General features: G+C 39.7%; 1 protein-coding gene across 1 annotated transcript in view; it reads right to left on the bottom strand.

The window, feature by feature from the left end:
* SNX13 (sorting nexin 13) overlaps positions 1 to 20,524 on the bottom strand; it is a 147,878-nt gene extending 127,354 nt beyond the window's left edge. The window contains exon 1 of the mRNA XM_018047351.1: positions 20,291 to 20,524. Within this exon, the coding sequence (XP_017902840.1) occupies positions 20,291 to 20,302 (12 nt within the window). The 5' untranslated portion in view covers positions 20,303 to 20,524. The remainder of the gene's footprint in view (positions 1 to 20,290) is intronic.

Below are 20,697 nucleotides of genomic sequence, written 5' to 3'. Positions count from 1 at the left end.
CTCAGACTGTTTTACATGAAAGTCATTATAAAGTTTAACAAAACTGCCTCTCATAATGACTTTAAATTAGGTGGACATACATTAAAAGGCAAGTCAATAAAGGCAATTCTGTAGAAGTAAAACTAATGTGTTCTAAGATTGTAATTTTCTAGTAGTCACGCTGTATCCAAGGACAGAAGTTAGAGAACCTAACCACAATTACAAATAAATAAATGAAATTTGCAAATCTAGAAGAAAGACTGGATTACATAACTCTCAGGCATTTTCCCTTAACATCAGTTCTTTCAGGCTTTAAGAGGTGCTGAGCATTATGTAACCTGCAGTCACTGACTGTTGGTAGTCTGTACTGCAGATTCAGAGTTAATCTATTAATGCGCTGTGCTGTGCTGAGCTTAGTCGCTCAGTCGTGTCCTACTCTTTGGGACCCCATGGACTGCAGCCCGCCACGTTCATCGGATTGTTTCTGCAAGCAAGAATACTAGAGTGGGTTGCCACACTAGTTCCTCCTCCAAGGGATCTTCCCAACCCAGGGATCGAATCCAGATCTCCCGCATTGCAGGCAGATTCTTTACCTTCTGGGCCACCAGGGAAGCCCTAATCTAATAATATACACAGCTAAAAATAAGGTAAACCATAAATACTAAAAAGCCTAACTAGTGTTCTCACAACTCTTATAAGTTGGCAGACTAAAGCCACATAAGCAAGCCAAAATTTTCCTCAGGAAGCAGCTTTGGCTATATTCTAACATAACAATTATTGACCTGAGTTATCAGAATCTCCCACCATATAATATAGCAGAAATAATTTTGGTCGAGAAAACTTAAGCCAAATGATGTCAGCTGCCACAGCCAAAGAAATATCTTAATAACACTCCTATGAACTGCTTCAATCTGTACTGGCAAAGTAAACTACGAGATGTGCCCACAAATGATTGAGCCAACTGAGTAGCTGTGCAGCTTTTTTTTTTTTAATAAATATCCATTGAGCTTTAGAAAAATGGGTACCATTCACACCCACCTAAACACAGGTAAATCAATGAATGCAAACCAAAAAAGAGAAAAGGGAAACAAGCATCATTTACCAATAACTGCTCTTCAGTCATCTTGCTAAGCACATCTGAAAACCATGAACACAAAAGATACATATAAAAAAGATGCATGTCACAAGCGACTGTTTAAAGCATCCTTTCGATGTGACCTAAACCCCTATGACCCATCATAGGCATCGTATGCTTGGTGCCACAACATCAAAAAGTTCATTTTCCTTCTATAATTCAAACGTGAAATAAGATCACTGAATACAAAATCAATTAATTGTTAAAAGTATAACAGCTTTTAATCATGGACATATGTTCTGCTTAGCAAGGGCACATGGGTTTTAATTACTAGCTGACATAATATACTGTAATTATGCAAAAGTATATTTTCCACTTAGCATACAATTTTCTTATTTATATATCCAGCTACCACCAAACTGATGACTATACTACTTACCCTATTGTGACCAAAAATACATTAAATTTTTTTATGCTTTTGAATGTACTCGTCTTTCAGAAGTAATTCCATAGTTCATTTGTATAACTAGAGTAGCTCTTGAAGTCTACTAGTATTATACTTCAAAAAGCTTTAATTTAAAAGAAAAATAAATTTGCTACACTCTGTTGACATCTCTCAAGTTTAACAATGCAAAAAACTCAAGTTATATATCAAATTAAACAAATGAAGTGCAGTAAACTAATTTATTCTGACAAATGTGAATCACTGAAACAATTATAAATTTCTAGTTCTATATATAGTTTATACTTTAGTTAATCCAGACTGAATGGTTTATGAAACTCATCTCAATCCTCTATGCATAAAATTCCAATGTATAAAGTTTCCCTAGGTAATACACAAGGTCCCTTTTCACTGTTTCTAAGTCTACACCATTTCTTCAACACTGAAAAAAATCTGGAGTTGTGCAATTAAAATTGTTCCTGAAAAGCATCAAGTGTAAAAATAAAGAAAAAGCAAAGGGTTTGCTATTCTTAGGTATAGCAGAGGGTCCAACTCACACAAGTAAGCATGCTGGAGTGAGAAGAGCTATGCTGGGCAGAACTAACCAGACCCTGATACTCCAGAGCTGCCTCTTGCTATTGTGGTAACAAAAGAGACCGGTCCTCTCAACACTCCCCTAGCAGCTTGTGGAACAGCAGTGTGAAGTGCTGGGCTTCTCCATGGATCTTACACAACCAATCCACATCCCTTAACAGAGAGAAGAATACAGAGCTAGGACTTCCTATGAAGTTCAGCCCATCTAGGTCTTACACTGACTCCTGAGAGCCATTCACCCAATTCCCAACTCTCATTGACCATGGGACCACTAAATATATTTACCAGACCAATCTGCACCCATGATGCCCTGTCGTCATTGCCATGTCACTACCAAAAGATAAATGTAGTTATCGGTCCTCTCCTGCACTCTAACCACTGTACTGTTCTGGTTACTTCCCCCTTTATCCAACTTCCCGTTGCTTCCCTTCCTCCCAAAACCTCCCTCTGGGTTTATTCTGCTATATGATAAAAATAAATGCATCTATATCATCAACAATTTCACTGTTTGCTTTACATAAAAGCTGCTTCCCCTGCAGCACTCTCAAAGGTTGCTTATTCTTTCATTTATCAAGTACCCCAACTTCACAATGAAGGGTCATAGTCCTAACCATAACTCTCAGCCAGTCTCCTGTAGAAAGGAAAAAAAAAAAAAAACCCTGTCACTGTGCAATTGCTGCACATCACAATTACCTAGGGGCTTCTTAAAGTCCCACTGCCCAGATTACACCCCCATACAAATTAAATCAGAACAGCTGAGGCTGGGAACTGGCCATTGGATTATCTAACGTGAAGCAAAGTTAGGATAAGTAACATTGGTAGGTTGCAAAGTTCCCCAGGTGATTTTGCAATCTGCAGTCACAGGTACAAGCCACGGATCCCCAAGGCATTCCTAATCATTCACTCAAAACTCTTGACACATAGCACAGGACAAGCTTCTCTATCCTAAGTACCGTATAACCTTGAATTATTTCAACATACATCCATTCAACACTCTTTGTTGTTTTTTTTTTTAACACACTGCACCACTTGTGGGGTATCAGTTCCCCAACCAGGGATTGAACCCGGGCCACAGCAGTTAAAGTGCTAAATTCTCACCACCAGACCACCAGGGAACTCCCAACTCTACTGTTAACATCATAAGCATCTCACTTCCACCAGCTTTCACTGCAAGTCCTCTTTTGCCACTGTAAGACCACACATCAGACGTGACCATTCTGTCTTCTCTGGATGGGAAATGTGACTGTCTTACCCTCTGTTCACAGTCTTCCAGTTCTACACTATTTAAACCTGTTAGATCTATTTTTCATTATTATTCAGAATTGCAGACGCCTAATTCTTCTACTTTCTCCTTACTTAGCCTACTTCTGCATTCACTTCCCTATTCAGATCAGACTCCACAGTTCACCATTTCAACCACTTTCTTGCCACTATCTTCTTTTATCATATTAAGTTGGAATTGTCTGCTTATTTTCCGGTATATACCATATGCTCTAAGTCTCATGAGGACATAAATTGTGTATGTTTTGTTCACTGATGTATTCTTGGTGCCAAGAATAACATCTGGTATATCCAGTATACCCTGAATAAGTATATCCAGAATACACAAGATCTTCTCACTAGTCATCTAAATCAGTGTTATAACACATTAATATTTTCTTCCTAGTGATAATCTCCACCAGACTACCTTCTTTTCTTATCATTAACTGGCATCTTAACACTTAGATGTAACTTGCCCTTGATTTTTGTGTCGAATCAATTTAGTGAGCAACTACTCTCTATAGGGAAAGGGAAGAGAAGACAGGAGTAAAAAGTGCAACAATAAATAAACTCTACTGGAAAAAGCAGACAAACACTTCAGAAGCTTATAAAAGCAGGAAAGGATAATTTACACTGCCACCTTTAAGAGTAAATTTTTAATTTAATGAAAATATTCTCTCATGTGTAAGTTCATTCCCAGACTGTTTTTAAAACAGAGAAAGCAAACAATACTTGCACTTTTTACTAAACATTCTTCTAAACTGGTTTACTTTTCAAGCTGCATGAACTTTTTTAACATATATATATTGCAAATACTACTTTATTATTTTTAAACTACACATATCACTTTTCCTACAAAAGACACACCATATCCTTAACTCATTTTATTTACATTCAACCAATGGTCATTTAAAATATTTAAGTGGCAACACTGCTACGGGTGTTTATCTCTATCAAGCAATGATCATGATCATAGAACCTGTATTCCACCATGTGAGAAACACGACACTGACGCCTTGCTTGAGAAAGCAGGGCAAGCAGTCAGTCAGACTATGGTGAGAATAGGGGAACAGCTCAATACAGAACCTTCAAGATGAACAGTCAGTCAGACTATGGCGAGAACAGGGGAACAGCTCAATACAGAACCTTCAAAATGAACAGTCAGTCAGACTATGGCGAGAATAGGGGAACAGCTCAATGCAGAACCTTCAAAATGAACGTGCTATGGAAAAAATCTTAAAAACGGACACTTAATGACCTGCTGCTGCTGCTGCTGCTGCTGCTAAGTCGCTTCAGTCGTGTCCGACTCTTCGTGACCCCATGGACTGCAGCCTACCAAGCTCCTCCGTCCATGGGATTTTCCAGGCAAGGATACTGGAGTGGGGTGCCATTGCCTTCTCCACTTAATGACCTAGATAACCACAATGGTGTGATCACTCACCTAGAGCCAGACACCCTGGAGTGCTAAGTCAAGTGGGGCTTGGGAAGCATTACTATAAATAAAGATAATGGAGGTGATGGAATTCCAGCTGAGCTATTTAAAATTCTAAAAGATGATGTTGTAAAATTTCTTCCCTCAATATGCCAGCAAATTTGGAAAACTCAGCAGTGGCCACAGGACTGGAAAAGGTCAGTTTTCATTTCAATCTCAAAGAAAGGCAATGCCAAAGAATGTTCCAACTACTGCACAATTGCACTCATCTCATATGCTAGCAAAGTAATGTCCAAAATTCTCCAAGCTAGGCTTCAATAGTACATGAAACAAGAACTTTCAGATGTTCAAGATGGATTTAGAAAAGGCAGAAGAACCAGAGATCAAATGGCCAACATCTGCTGGATCACAGAAAAAGCAAGAGAGTTCCAGAAAAACATCTACTTCTGCTTCACTGACTATGCTAAAGCCTTTGACTGTGAGGACCACAAGCAGCTATGGAAAATTCTTCAAGAAATGGGAATCGCAGATCACCTAATCTGTCTCCTGAGAAGTCTGGATGCAGGTCAAGAAGCAACAGTTAGAACTGGACACGGAACAACAGACTGGTTCAAAAGTGGGAAAGGAGTACATCAAGGCATATAGCTCATGTAGAGTACATCACGTGAAACGCCAGGCTGGATAAATCACAGGCTGGAATCAAGATTGCTGGGAGAAATCTCAATAACCTCAAATACACAGATGACACCACTGTTACGGCAAGAAGCAAAGAGGAATTAGAGTCTCTTGATGACAGTGAAAGAGGAGAGTGAAAAAACTGGCTTAAAACTCAACATTCAGAAAACTAAGATCATGGCATCTGGTCCCATCACTTCATGGAAAATAGATGGGGAAAGAATGAAACAGTGACAGACTTTATGTTTTGGGGCTCCAAAATCACTGCAGATGGTGACTGCAGCCATGATTAAAAGACACTTAACTCCTTGGAAACAAAGTTATGACCAACCTAGATCGCGTATTTAAAGGCAGAGACATTACTTTGCCAACAAAGGTCCATCTAGTCAAAGCTATGGTTTTTCCAGCGGTCATGTATGGATGTGAAAGTTGGACTATAAAGAACGTTGAGTGCCGAAGAATTGATGCTTTTGAACTGTGGTATTGGAGAAGACTCTTGAGAGCCCCTTGGACTGCAAGGAGATCAAACCAGTCAATCCTAAAGGAAATCAGTTCTGAATATTCATTCACTGGAAGGACTGATGCTGAAGAGCAAGTTCAATACTTCGACAACCTGATGGGAAGACCCAACTCACTGGAAAAGACCCTGATGCTGGGAAAGATAGAAGGCAGGAGGAGAAGGGGACGACAGAGGATGGGATGGTTGGATGGCATCACTGACTCAATGGACATGAATCTGAGCGAGCTCTGGAAGATACTGAAGGACAGGGAAGGCTGGCGTGCTGTAATCCATGGGGTCGCAGAGTCAGACATGACTGAGTGACTGAACTGAACTAATCTGTATATTGTCAAGGTTTACTTAAGTAGTAAATAAAAATGTTAAGACATTAATAAGTATAAGAGTAACAAGGTGGAGGTGATGAGGGCAGACACACTGCTGCAAGCACTGTGAAGAGACAGCTGGACCACAGTCAGAAGCGACCCTCAAGACAATCACGACTGAGCTGCGACTCCTGACGTGGAGTGCTGCTCAAAGAGTGAGCCAGCCTAGTTAGGGATCTGCACAGTCCAGACCCAGAGACTCAGAACATGCTTGCTGTTGTTCAGTCTCTAAGTCGTATTTAACTGTTTCGTGACCACATGGACTGTAGCCCACAAGGCTCCTGTGTCCATGGGATTCTCCAGGAAGGATACTTGAGTGGGTTGCCATTTCTTCTCCAGAGATCTTCCTGACCCAAGGATCAAACCCACGTCTCCTGCTTTGGCAGGCGGATTCTTTACCATTGAGCCACCAGGGAAACTCTTCTAGACATTAGGGAAATGCAAATCAAAATCACTACTGAGATACAGATAATAATAAATATTCTTGAGAATGTAAAGAAACCAGAATCCTCCCATATGGCTTGTAGGAAAATAAACTCAATCACACAGCAAATTACCTTAAGCTCCTCTTACAAAATTAAGTTAGAAAGAATGAATTTAGCTAATACATCAGAAGACTGCCAAACTGTTCTCTACTAAAGTACACAAAACTTTTACCACAGCAGTTAACTAGTACAATATAAGATAAAACAGACAATATTCGTAAGTGTCCCTTTGCCTCATTCATACAAGACTTTAACAATACAGAAATAAAAAGTCCCAATATTGACAATTCAACTTCTGCTTTTCCCCATAATAGATAACAAAAGGGAAAGTCACAGTAGTTAGATGTCCAAAGCACAGCCTAATACCGAACTGTCACCAATCTCCTACTTCTCCTTCTCCTTCTTATGAAAAGAAGCATCCTATTTTCAAGGAGTGCTTAGTATTAACTGCTCAGTGCTTTGCTAACCACTTTACATATATTTCTAATTCTCACAACAATTCTATGACATGCTATATTACTAACTCTAATCTATAGGTGAAGAACAGCTTAAGACACAGAAGCAGACCATGAACCAAGGCTTGGTTTAAAGTTCAACCTTGTCCTGAACCATGATTTCACACTGGGCTCTCACGTAGGTTTTGTTCTTATTTTTTTAATGATGTGGAGGTGATGGGCAAAATTCTGCACACGTATCTAAGGAATCAAATGAAAGGGATTTATTAAGATTTAAAAATTCTTTTTATCAGAAAAACCCGAAGTGATTAAACTGACATATCTTAAAGTCCTTGGTACTCCTTAAGAATCTGATGTAGATTTTGTAGGTATTACTATTCAGATAACTTTCCAAGGTATATTCTAGAGTTGACACAGGTTCAGAAAAATTTCCTTCATGTTCCTGAAGGCTGTACAGTAACAACACAACAAAACAATGATCCTGAAAGTACTAAAAGATATTCCTGATTCACATAAAAAATAAAGCTCAACATCACTCATTAACTCTGAGATTATGAGGCTTTTTAATCAATAAATTCAGACAAGAAGGCATACAACACAAAAGGAAGTTATACTGAGTTGTATTATTTAAAATATGTATATAAACTGTGTGTACATTTGCCTTTTAAATTAGCAATGGAAAATATTTTTAAACCTATTAAGTGGAATATAACTTAAAAAAATAAAAGCTAAACTCTTTATTGTGGCCTGTTAAATTTACTTCAGAGGGAGAGAAAAGGGTGAAGGTCAAGGGAAAAAACCGAGAAAGGAAGCTGCAGAACTAGACACGGAAGAGAATAATACAAGACAGAGATGAGGGGGGAAAAATCAACATTCCACAAAGCAAAAACGACAAGGAGGAAAAAATAACTATAGTAAGGAAAACAGAGACAGGCACAGATTCACCCACAGAAGACCTTGATGGCACAATCTTCAGCTAAGTAAACATTATTATCACATGAACACTCCTCTCCTCAAATATAACAATTTATTGTACTATTACAGGAATGCAGATAAGGAGCTGCTGAATAAAGGAATTGCAATTATTTATGTTCTTAATTCCCATATTTAGATGTACAGTACAATTAATAATTTACAAATGAAGGTCTTTTTCTTAACCTACTATACAGTACTAAAAGCTAACTACATATTTTCTTTTAAACAAAGGATTTTAACATTCCTCATCTTTTTCTATTCTCTATAAAGGAACAACTCAAGAGAAAAGCTTATATAAATTCGGAGTTACTTTACATAAAACTTAATTACATTAACAGGAACCACAGTATTCCCCATAGCAGAAAACTACACAAGGCTGACACTTTTTAAAGCATAACATGAGAATACTACAACCTTTTCCTTTCACTTCATCTATAGTAAAAGCTTCAATGGCCAGAAGAAATTATTGGTCAGTGAAAAGTTCTAGTTATGGTCATGACAAATGTCACCTCTCTTGATGTCCTCCTGATATTTAGTCTAAATTTAGCCCTAGTGCAACATATACATTCAGTTCAGTTCAGTCGCTCACTCGTGTCCTACTCTTTGCGACCCCATGAATCGCAGCACGCCAGGCCTCCCTGTCCATCACCAACTCCCGGAGTTCACTCAAGACTCACGTCCATCAGTGATGCCATCCAGCCATCTCATCCTCGGTCGTCCCCTTCTCCTCCTGCCCCCAATCCCTCCCAGCATCAAAGTCTTTTCCAATGAGTCAACTCTTCGCATGAGGTGGCCAAAATACTGGAGTTTCAGCTTTAGCATCATTCCTTCCAAAGAAATCCCAGGGTTGATCTCCTTCAGAATGGACTGGTTGGATCTCCTTGCAGTCCAAGGGACTCTCAAGAGTCTTCTCCAACACCACAGTTCAAAAGCATCAATTCTTCAGCGCTCAACCTTCTTCATAGTCCAACTCTCACATCCATACATGACTACTGGAAAAACCAGAGCCCTGACTAGACGGATCTTAGTCAGCAAAGTAATGTCTCTGCTTTTGAATATGCTATCTAGGTTGGTCATACATTAGAAAGTTAATAAAAACTGAGAAAGTAAGGGAAGAATTAGATCATCTGAGTCAAAAGGGAGTTACTTTATTTGATCTGACATTTTAAAACTTATCCAATGAAACAAAGACAAAACACAAAAAACAACTTCGAACAAATTTTAAACAAGTGGTTTACATAAATAAACCACCTGTTATTTACTTCTGAGGAAATAATAATAAAAGCTAGATATTTCTTGGGTGTTACTGTGGGAAATACTGTGTGCAGTACTTAACATGCTATTTCACTTAATACTGAGAACGACGCTATGGGCTAAGAATCATTAATTTAAAAGTTACACTGATGAGAAAACTGAGGTTCACAAAGGTTAATAACTTTCTAAGGTCAAAATACTCCCAACTGACAAAACTTACAGATTCATATCCAAATAATCTGACACCAACTGTCAGTCTTAACCAAAAGCATATACTCTTCTTCAGAAATTAAGACTGTAAGAATGTTCAATCTGTGTTTAGAAGAGATAAAGACATAAATGATTAACACTCTTTTTGAGTTCCAGCAGAAAGATAACCTCACTAACTTCTGCAGTCCTATAAATTTTACATTAGTGCTTAGTATTTCACTGAATATTATGAGCTATCAGACATTAACTTGTACAACTTGGTTCAAAAAACATTTTTATATAAAATCCTCTTAAGCCTAATCAACTTTTCTAAAATTTTTATCTAACTAATATACCCATTATTTGTACAGCCTATCATTTCAGTTTCTTTTTCTGTGCCTTTGTTGTGCTGTGCATTTCAAGTTGTCTCCACCCTCCCTCTGGCACATTTCCTCTTATTCTGCTAACTCTTACCAGGATTAGACCATTGCAACAGTTTAAGTGTTGAGCGCTCAGGTAGTACACAAGAAAAAAGCATCAGATATTAGCAATTAACACTAGATATTAAAGTAGCTGGTTATATTAATAGTTGCAATCTAATTAACACCCTGAGGAAAATTCTGAGGGGGAAAAGAAATGCCACCGCAAATAATCTCAGGAAGAGAAGTCAAGAACAAACTCTAAGGCATTGCACGACTTCGAGAAACACTGGTAATACATAGCATCAGAGTGTCTTAAAACCAGACCACTATTTCCCCAAACGGAGGCGAAATTAAACGGAGGTGAAATTTTATTTCAGACTCTACTGTTCCATGAAAACTGTACAACTTCAACCAGTTTTATAAATTCCAAGCCTCAAATGACAGTGAATCCAAGAGCCATTCTCCATACACGTCCTGTTGTCACACAACACTAGCCTGAAAATAAAAGATGTCACAATACAAAGAATCACATACTCTCTCACGTGCCAGGCCACAGCCAGGCTAAAAATAACTCCAGGGTTCCAGGAGCAAAAGAAAGTCAGGTTTAAACGGGAGTAACACTCAAAAAGGCTCTCCAATAATGCCGGGCTAAGGTCGAAGGCAAAGCAGGATTCACCTTAGGAGTCTCCTGGCTGCATCAGAATTAAAAGTCCCTCAGGAAACTGGAGAAAATGGTGCAATAATCTAACAATGCTGAATTATTCCAGATTGTATATGAGCCTCTGGTACTAACTGAAAGACTATTAAGCCAGTTTAATTTTCACCACTGCACACAGCAGGATTATATTATTCAACTTTTCTGGTACATGTTATTTCTGAATATACAATGGAAACAGAGATGAGTGAAATGAGCAAACAGTAAGAGTGACATGGAGAGATATTTTAGGTAAGAGATCATGGTAGCAGCTGCCCTCCTAGAAAATGTACTCCCCAAATTTCCAAATTTTTGAAATTCATGACCAAATTTTACTCCTGCAAATTTCAAGACAGCATTAAAGGTCATACAAACATGAAACACTCCACAAAGCACACAAAAATGTGCGTTACTGTACTATTATAAACAAAGCTTTCAGTTTATCTAGTTCTGGAATACAAATAATCGTAAAAATACAGCAGTAAGAGATATAAAATAAAGTCCAAGTCATTCTTGCATTTATAATTTATTACATAAAAGCTAAGATCACACCAACCTAATCATATGTTTCCCTGTAGGAAAAATTAAAACAGAATTACATTCTAACTAAATGCCTGATGTTAGCTATTTTTTTTTTGGTCAAACTTTTGTGTGTTTTGTGATCACAAACATAATTTTCAACCACAGTGTACTATTTAAAAAATCCTTATGGAGTTAGATACCAACCAGTCTTTAAAGGGTAATTAATGTGACAGTTTAAATTTATCAAAGACAATTTTTGTCCTAGTAATTTTTCAATTTACTTTCATTTTATGGGAGGGAATATTCAACATTCTTTTATTCGACAGCTATTTGGTGAGGACTAAGTGTTAAGCTCTGTTCCAGACACTGGGAACAAAACAGTAAACCACATATTCGGGAGTTCACGTGAATATGTAATGTATGAGGGTAGGGACCAAGTATTACTTTTACCAAGGTAATGGAATTCAGCCAGGTCTTTCAGTATAATTTGGTAGACCTCCTAAGGAGTGATAAAGAGCTTTTTTCAGAAAAACAAAGCAAACAAAAAGAGACAAATTCACCAATTTTTTTTTTCACTTCTGTGAATTAGCTTGGAGCAAACAGAGACAGTAGAAATGGGTCAACTCTTCACTTGTAAGGAGCAGTTCATTTTAGAACTACCATCTCATCCAAACTGGTAGTTTCACCTGGAGTTATTAAAAAAAAAAAAAAAAAAAAGAAAAAAAAGCAAGTAATTACCTGTTAATTACAAATTCTCCAAACTCTTCTCTTAATTTTTCACCTTTTAATTATATTATGTTTTACTCTGACAAAAAAAAAAAAAAAAACAACTCAAGGCTTCAGCTGAATGATGGCCAAACTGCCAACATTAGCTCTGATGGTGAATTTTCTGAGAGGAGGTTTCAGGTCAAAGGCAACTTCAGCACCAGAACTTAGCATGTGCCTACCACACAGTAGGGGTATGTACATTTGGTAAACAAAGTGACCCACAAAAAGTAATCTTCAGGACAAGTTACTATCAAAGCTTTTAAAACACTGTACGAAACAACAGCTTTTCCTTTTTAGAACTTACCAGGGGTTGTTTAAAAATAAAAGAATTCTTTTGCCACAAATATTTTGTAATATGTACACACAAATGACTATGAGCCCCCAAGTAAGCAACCTTTTCCAAAATGTTTTCCGGAACTTCCCTTGCAGAATTCTTTGGAATGTTTACCAACCACACAAGAAACTATCCTCATCACTAGCTGCCAAGACCTGCTGTCAGTCTATTCTCTTTTTTCTTTCCCTTCTTTTGGTCTAATCCCTGACTCCTCTGTTATTGTACCAATAGCCAGAGGACACCCTCTTTTCTCCTGGGATCCACCCACCCGCTGAGAAGCTAGTAAGCCATAAAGCTAGATGGAGCCTAGGGTTTGAATTCATGTAAGTGCACAGAGAGGAAAAAAAATTATATATTAACCACTAATATTTGTATAATGATTGAGTTTACAAAGAGTTCTACTCTACCATTTGTTCAATTTTCAGAACAGTATGAGAGTAACTAGGAAGGTGTTATCATCTCTGTTTTCTCTTAGGAAACTAAGACTCAGAAAGCTCAAACAACTTTCCCAGTGTCACTTCATAAATAAATCATGAAGTTAACACTCATCCCTGTAATGCTTAACATACAGGTCATACGTGGGTAGCCTCACTATTGAGCTAACAGACAAAGTATCCAACACCATGACTCCAACCTATTACTCAAACTTGAACCATTTTTAACATGATAAAAACTGAGCTGTCCACTTGATTCAAAAATGGAAAGTCAATGTTAAAGTTCCAGCAATTGAGGGGGCACTTGGTCTCTGAAACCACAAAATTTCAAAACACAGTTTAAAAAGTCATAGCCTTGAACCTCACACAGGAATGCCATTAAGTCACAGCTTTGCCATCAAACGGCTAGTTAGCGAGTGGCCAGCAGTAGAAACTCTCAACCGTGATAGAACCTGTTCTCTTCCTCTTCCAGAAGCTTACACTCTCTCCTTTTCCACTATTAGTCAGCTAACAGAGCTTACTTGATCCCACCTAAAATGATCTATTTCAAACATCCTCTCATAGCCTTTTTTCCTCTCTTTAAGCATACTCTATTCCATAGATAAACTAGAAATGACACTGAACACAAACATAAGCACATCTAACAATGTGATGACTAAGGGATAAAGCACCTTTTACAACCTGCAAAACTCTGTGTATGTGCTGCTAGTTACTGCACACAGAAACGAAGAGCCATTTCTGAAGTGTGGCCTTACTATTCACAAACCAATGCCTTGTTATCTTTTAAACTACAAACATTTGTACTCAGTTCTTCCAAATTTAATTCCATATTTCCTCAAATAAAATAATTCTATAAACTTGTGGCAATTAGTGCAAAACTTCTACACACAGCGGACTAGTTAAGAAACTTTTTTATATCAATTTTTGTGAAAGTAAAAGTGTTAGTTGCTCAGTCGTGTCTGACTCTTTGTGACCCCACAGACTATAGCCCGCCAGCCTCCTCTGTCCATGGAATTCTCCAGGCAAGAATACTGGAGTGGGTTGCCATTCCCTTCTCCAGGGGATCTTTCTGACCCATGATCAAACCCAGATCTCCCACACTGCAGGCAGATTCTTAACTATTTGAGCCACCAGGGAAGCCCAATTCTTGTGAAACAGTGGTCGAAAAAAACTTTGGAACAATCCGTCTGAACATTAGGATCTCCAAACCCAGGACATCCAAGGATGGTTATGGAAATCTAAAACCTCTTTTTTAATATTCTGAAGTGCCAAATGGAAAAGCAAGACTTACCTAATATAAAGTTATAGGGTTTAACTAAAAAAATTCAAACATATTTGCTTTTGTTTGCAATTCTATCAATGAGTTAGCTAGCTGTTAATCAGAAATGATGAAAAAATGGGTATATGTGTGCTACAGTAATAAAATATAATGAAAATAAATATGAAGAATAATTTATGTATAAGCTCTCTGAAAATCTGTAATCAATGGGGCAAAAAAATGAAACATAGGTCCTTTAGAATTCTTGAGAAATGGCTTACAATATTCAACTTCGTTTGTCAGAAGATCCTAAACAAAGTCATATGTAGAGTGACAAGGTGGCCTCATTTTAGTCAGTGATGTCCTTATACTTCCCTTGTAAAATCTCTTTCCCACCTCTTAACATCCTTTGAAGGTCAATGGGCCTATAGTTCTTGTTCTGGTTAGTAGCCTTTAAAATGTCATTAATTAATAATTAAAGAAATAGATCACATCGCTTAAGGAATAATCCACCACAAGTGTATGTCTCTGAGCAAATATATTAATCAACAAAATCAAGTCATAATTTTTTCTTAAGCACTTACTATGAGCAAGAGTGTATGTGAGTGTGTCTTTTAAAAAGAGCTCTGAAAGTCCAAAGATCTCCCCTGATGCACAACTCATCACATCCCAGGGTTTCCCAAAGCAAAATACAGCAAACTCTTTTAAGTCTTTATATTAAGACAGGGTTCTCCAGAGAAACAGAACCAATAGGAAAAAATTTTTTAAGAGAATTATTATAAGGGACTGGCTCACAAGCTTATGGAAGCTGAGAAGTCCCACCATCTGCCTTCTGCAAGCTGGAAGGACAGGAGAGCCAGTGGTGTAATTCAGCCCAAGGGCCTGAGAATCAGGGAAGCTGATGGTATAAATTATGGCCCAAGGGTAGAAGAAAATGAAACGGCACATTTGAGCTGGCACTCAAACAGTGAAGTAGAAAAAAGGGGCAAATTCCTTCTTCCCACTGTCTTCCTCAGGCCCTCAACAGACTGGACAGTGCCCACCTACACCGCAGAGAGTGATCTACTCTAAGAAGTCCACCACTTCAAACGCTGATCTTGTCCTCATCCAGTTAGTTATACCCTCACCACTATACCCAGAAATACTGTTTAATGTGACACTCCAAGCCCAGTTGACACATAAAATTAACTATCACAGTCTGTACGCAATTTGACACAAATTCTAACACTTTCTCTGAGAGTAAATCACCTATCAAAAGCTATAAGAAGTCCTATTTAATTTTCTGTAGGCAAGTCTTCCAAACGTACTTGAATCACAAAATTGTACTCCCTTAACTATTAACCTGGGACTTCTAAAAGAGCAGCAGCTTATGCCTTACCCTACCCATCTGTACATATTTGTTAACCACAAAATCAAGAATTAGCATTAATATACAAACAAATCAATAAATCTGGATAGAACTTACTTAGCACAACCGTAAGTAACATTTACTGCTGCTGCTGCTGCTAAGTCACTTCAGTTGTGTCCAACTCTGTGCGATCCCAGAAAGGGCAGCCCACTAGGTTCCTCTATCCCTGGGATTTTCCAGGCAAGAATACTGGAGTGGGTTGCCATTTCCTTCTCCAATGCATGAAAGTGGAAAGTGAAAAGTGAAAGTGAAGTCGCTCAGTCGTGCCCGACTCTTAGCGACCCCATGGACTGCAGCCTACCAGGCTCCTTAGTCCATGGGATTTCCCAGGCAAGACTACTGGAGAGGGGTGCCATTATGCCCCATACTTACACACAACCCAAACAACTATTAAGTTTAAATAACTACAATTTTTATTCACTATTTTTAAAAGCATGCATGTCAACATACTGCTGATTGGTTCTCATGCAAAGATAACCTCCAGAGTATGCCATAGCACTGGACCAAATTCAGCACACTGTTCTACATCTTCTATACTGTTCAGTTCAGTTCAATTCAGTCGCTCAGTCGTGTCCGACTCTTTGCGACTCCATGAATCGCAGCACACCAGGCCTCCCTGTCCATCACCAACTCCCGGAGTTCACTCAGACTCATGTCCATCGAGTCAGTGATGCCATCCAGCCATCTCATCCTCTGTCGTCCCCTTCTCCTCCTGCCCCCAATCCCTCCCAGCATCAGGGTCTTTTCCAATGAGTCAACTCTTCACATGAAGTGGCCAAAGTACTGGAGTTTCAGCTTTAGCATCAGTCCTTCCAATGAACACCCAGGACTGGTCTCCTTTAGGATGGACTGGTTGGATCTCCTTGTAGTCCAAGGGACTCTCAAGAGTCTTCTCCAACACCACAGTTCAAAAGCATCAATTTCTCGGTGCTCAGCTTTCTTCAGTCCAATTCTCACATCCATACATGACCACTGGAAAAACCATAGCCTTGACCAGACAGACCTTTGTTGGCAAAGTAATATCTCTGCTTTTTAATATGCTATCTAGGTTGATCATAACTTTCCTTCCAAGGAGTAAGCATCTTTTATTTTCATGGCTGCAATCACTATCTGCAGTGATTTTGGAGTAACTACTCACTTACCCATGCCCTAAGTCTGATATGTTGAAATTCACTCCTATTTTAAAAAGAGTGGCACTTCCCAGGTAGTGCTAACAATGCAGGTACACAGAAGAAATGGGAGTTCAATTCCTGGTTAGGGAAGATCCCCTGGAGGAGGGCATGGCAACCCAGTCCAGGATTCTTGCCTGGAGAATCCCCACGGACAGAGGATCCTGATGGGCATGACTTAAGCGACTTAGCACGCACACAGAGGATAAGTAAGTGAGCTTTAAACAAACAATTTTCAAGTACAGTATTTATAAATTATTGGACAAATGTTATAGGAGGAACATTAAAATTAAGAAGTCCTGAAAAAAAGTTAAATGGACATCAAGTGAAAAAGAAAATCCTCTCATCCATATATGGAAATGCAAAGGACACAAATACACAAACATAGCTAGCGAGTCTTCTAACGACTTCAACAGTATTTAGAATGAAAACAAAACAAAGTCAAAAAACTTAAATTGAGAACTATGTTAATAACTTCTCTTTACATTAAAAAAAGAAAAAACAGCGCGATGATCCACTGGGGCTCTACTTTCAATTCACACTAATCTATCATATCTCACAGGTTTCTGAGCTCAGTGTATACAAATGAATTTGCTCAACTGGAGAAAATTTTCCTTTCAGCTTAATTTAATGTAGCCCTTAATTGAACACTTGCATGGTTTCTCACTTCTGCAAAGGTTCAAAGTCCTAGTCTGACAAAATGCAAAAGTGAAAAGTTTCACATGAATGTTTATTCTCATTTGATATGAATGCTACATTAAGTAGCTATATTTTTCACATCCCCACCTCAGTTTAAAAAAAAAAAAAAAAAAAACTAAAAACAGTGTACTGATGATTATGAGCTACAAAAAAAAAGATTAATGATGCATTCCATACTGAGCCACAGAAACAACAAACAATTTGGAATGAGTTCCTAGGTGTGATTACTGACTCAACCAGTTGTATAATTTTTAAGGAAGCCATTTTAATTCTCAACCTCAGTCTTCTTATCTGGCTAATGGGGCTATCACCCGCCCCAATGTTGTGATGCGAAAGAACTAAGCAGACTGTATGATTCACCACTTTCTGGGCACAGTATACACTCACTGAACAGAGCTCATCATTATACATTCTGAGATCTCACATAAAACAAATCACAGCCCCCAAACACGCTGATGTCTAAGTTAGCACTAGGAGAAGCACTAAGAAGAAATCTCACACCACCTTTTTAGTAAATCAATACTGAGTATCATTTTATATCCAAAATATTTCAAAACAGGACTATTCCTGAATGTGGTCCAAAAAAAGCTAAGGTCAAGCAAAAAAGTCTTTCTCAAGTAATAATAATTTTCAGCTTGTCTACTACAATATTCAGACAAAGCAGCAGTATGTTTTAAAATCTATGAAGAGAGCTGAAAATTACTCATAGGGAGCAACATGGTCAGAGGTCTGTACCTAGTCAGGAGATGGGATTCCAGTTTCACCTCTGCCACCAATAATTATTTGGCCTTGGACAAGTCTCTGGGCTTCAGTTTTCTAATCTATAAAATGATTACTCACAGACATAGATAAGATCCAAGTAGCATTTAATCTGGGCCTTACTTTGGAGAAACAATCCAGGGTAGTTATTAACAATGGACTCAGCAGAGATAGCCAAGGTTGGAACCCTGGCTCTGACTCTTAAAAGCTAAGTGCAGCACACACACGTACGTGTACACACACACACACACACACACACACACCTAAAGCACATCTAACTACACACACACAACTAAAGCACCTCTAACTACAATGACTGACTTACTATTGAAAATATCTCACTGAAACATTAAATTATTTTAAAACAGGGAAGCTTAGGGGAATTCCCAGGTGGCCTCGGGATTAGGATTTCAGGCTTTCACTGCCCATGGCCCAGGTTCAATCCCAGGTCAGAGAACTGAGATCCTACAAGCCATGTAGCATGGCCAAAAAATAATTTAAACAATAAAACACAGATGCTTAGAAAATTCAGTCCTCCCCATTTTACTAGAAACACAGAGTTCATGTGAAAGCATTACAACTCTTCAATGGCTGCTAACCTAAGCCAAATTTAATCAAAAGATCATCTCATAAAATACTGTATATTATCAACAGCACTGAAAAATTATAAGGCTAATCTTTCCCACAAAATATCACACTAAAGGTAAAAATAAAACTTCTGATACTTATCTTTTTTTTCCAAACCTAATACTGCTAATGACAACAGAAGCTTATGACGTACCATAATCTCTGGAAATAAAATTAACTACTGAAGTGAAAAAAAAAAAAATCTATGGGATATAGAAATACAAAATGAACTACAAACTACTAGAAATAAGTAGTTCATGAGCTAAAATCAACCAATAAGGATTGACCAAGCACATCATATGCCAGGCTCTGCACACATTATCAAGTACAAATACCAGAGTATAAAGTTCCTCAGAGTCAATAAAGTAGGACAGCTCCTCTAATACCATGTTTTCACACAACAAAAGCCACTCATCTACACACATTTCTCTCTATCAGTCCAAGTAGGAATACTTCCCACTGCCCATTAAAATTTCTTCCTATCCTTAGTTCAGCCCACAGAGATGCCCAAACTAGTCCCTGACAGCTGACACTGGAATTCTCACAGGACTTCAAGTGAGTAGCTTCTAAGACATTTCCTCAAATCCACAAGCCTCAGAATTTATCTTCAATGACACCCAAGAGCATACACCACTACACCTAACTGTGAGGTCAAGTACTTACTTACATCAATTTTGTTCTTCCCCTTAAAGTAGTGCGACAGAAGGCAAACTCTGCTTCTTCAAAAAGTCTACGTTTTGCAATGGACATCAGACAACAGATAAGGGAAACTGGCTCGTCACACTTGCCCTACTTCCATTTCAGGACCAAGGGCGGCGGGGGGGGGAACCACACAAAACTGTTCCACTGAAAGTACCAAGGGTGCCTTATGCAAATCAAGAGGACAGATGCTAAACTCAACTTTCTGATTCCCACGATTTAAGCAAAAGGTGAGGGGTGTGCGATAGGGCGTTAATGTAACCGGGCTACCCAAGTGTCCCCTTAGACAAAGAGGTCCTCTTCACCAAGTAGTCAAGGTGGGGGGTGGGAAACCAGCCAGACTGGCCGAGTGACAAACCCAGGATGCTGACCGAGTTGGGAAGCGGAGGGCCCCGGAGGCCAGGGACACGAGAAGGGAGACCCCTCGGGCAAACCGTAGGGGAACAGGAACCAGCACGAACGCAGAGAGACCGACGCTGCCACAGGGCAACGCGCAAGGGGACGCCACGAAGGGAGCGGCGAGTCGGGAGGCAGCGACAGCAGGAGGGAGACCAGTGCCAGGGGCGACGGGCGAGTGGCAACCGCGAAACCAGAGGCACAGGCAAGCCGGAGGTGCTGGGACTGTTGAGTCAGCACCGCTCCTATTCAAGGGGCACTTGTAGGATCCCCGCTGCTGCTCGGCCCCGGGGGCCCGCTACCAAAGGTCGGGCCCGCCAGCGGCTGAAATGATGTTATCTGACCGGCCAGCGCCGGCCCCTTCCCCATTTCACAGGTAAACACTGGCCGCCGTCGCCGCTTACCTCTGTTAACATTATTACACCCCGGGGAAGTGAGCTCCTCCCTAGCCTCGCCGCATGGCAACAGCCGTAGCAGCAGCGAAAACTGCCTGAGCCGCCGCCAACGGCGGCAACAGCTCCTTCAGTCCTCTCCCGGGCGGCGGCTTTACTCGGCTTCGCTGGCTTCCCCCCTGCCCGGCTGCTCGCGACGGACGCGCCGCCATCTTGGAAGAGCGACGTCCGCGTCTCCCTGCGACGTGCGCTCCCATTGGCGGGCGCAGGGGCCGCCGGCGTCTCGTGACTGTCGCCATAGCGCCGGCGCGCGGGGAAACGGAGGCGGGCGGCCGGAGACCAGCTCAGCGCTAGTGGCCAGGGCCCCGGGGTAGGGCGCAGTGGCTGAGTTGGGGCCGCCGGGAGGGCAGACAGGCCCC

This window comes from Capra hircus, chromosome 4 (genome assembly GCF_001704415.2).
Source record: "Capra hircus breed San Clemente chromosome 4, ASM170441v1, whole genome shotgun sequence".
Classification (NCBI taxonomy): Eukaryota; Metazoa; Chordata; class Mammalia; order Artiodactyla; family Bovidae; genus Capra; species Capra hircus.
This window is presented reverse-complemented; position numbering and strand designations above follow the sequence as displayed.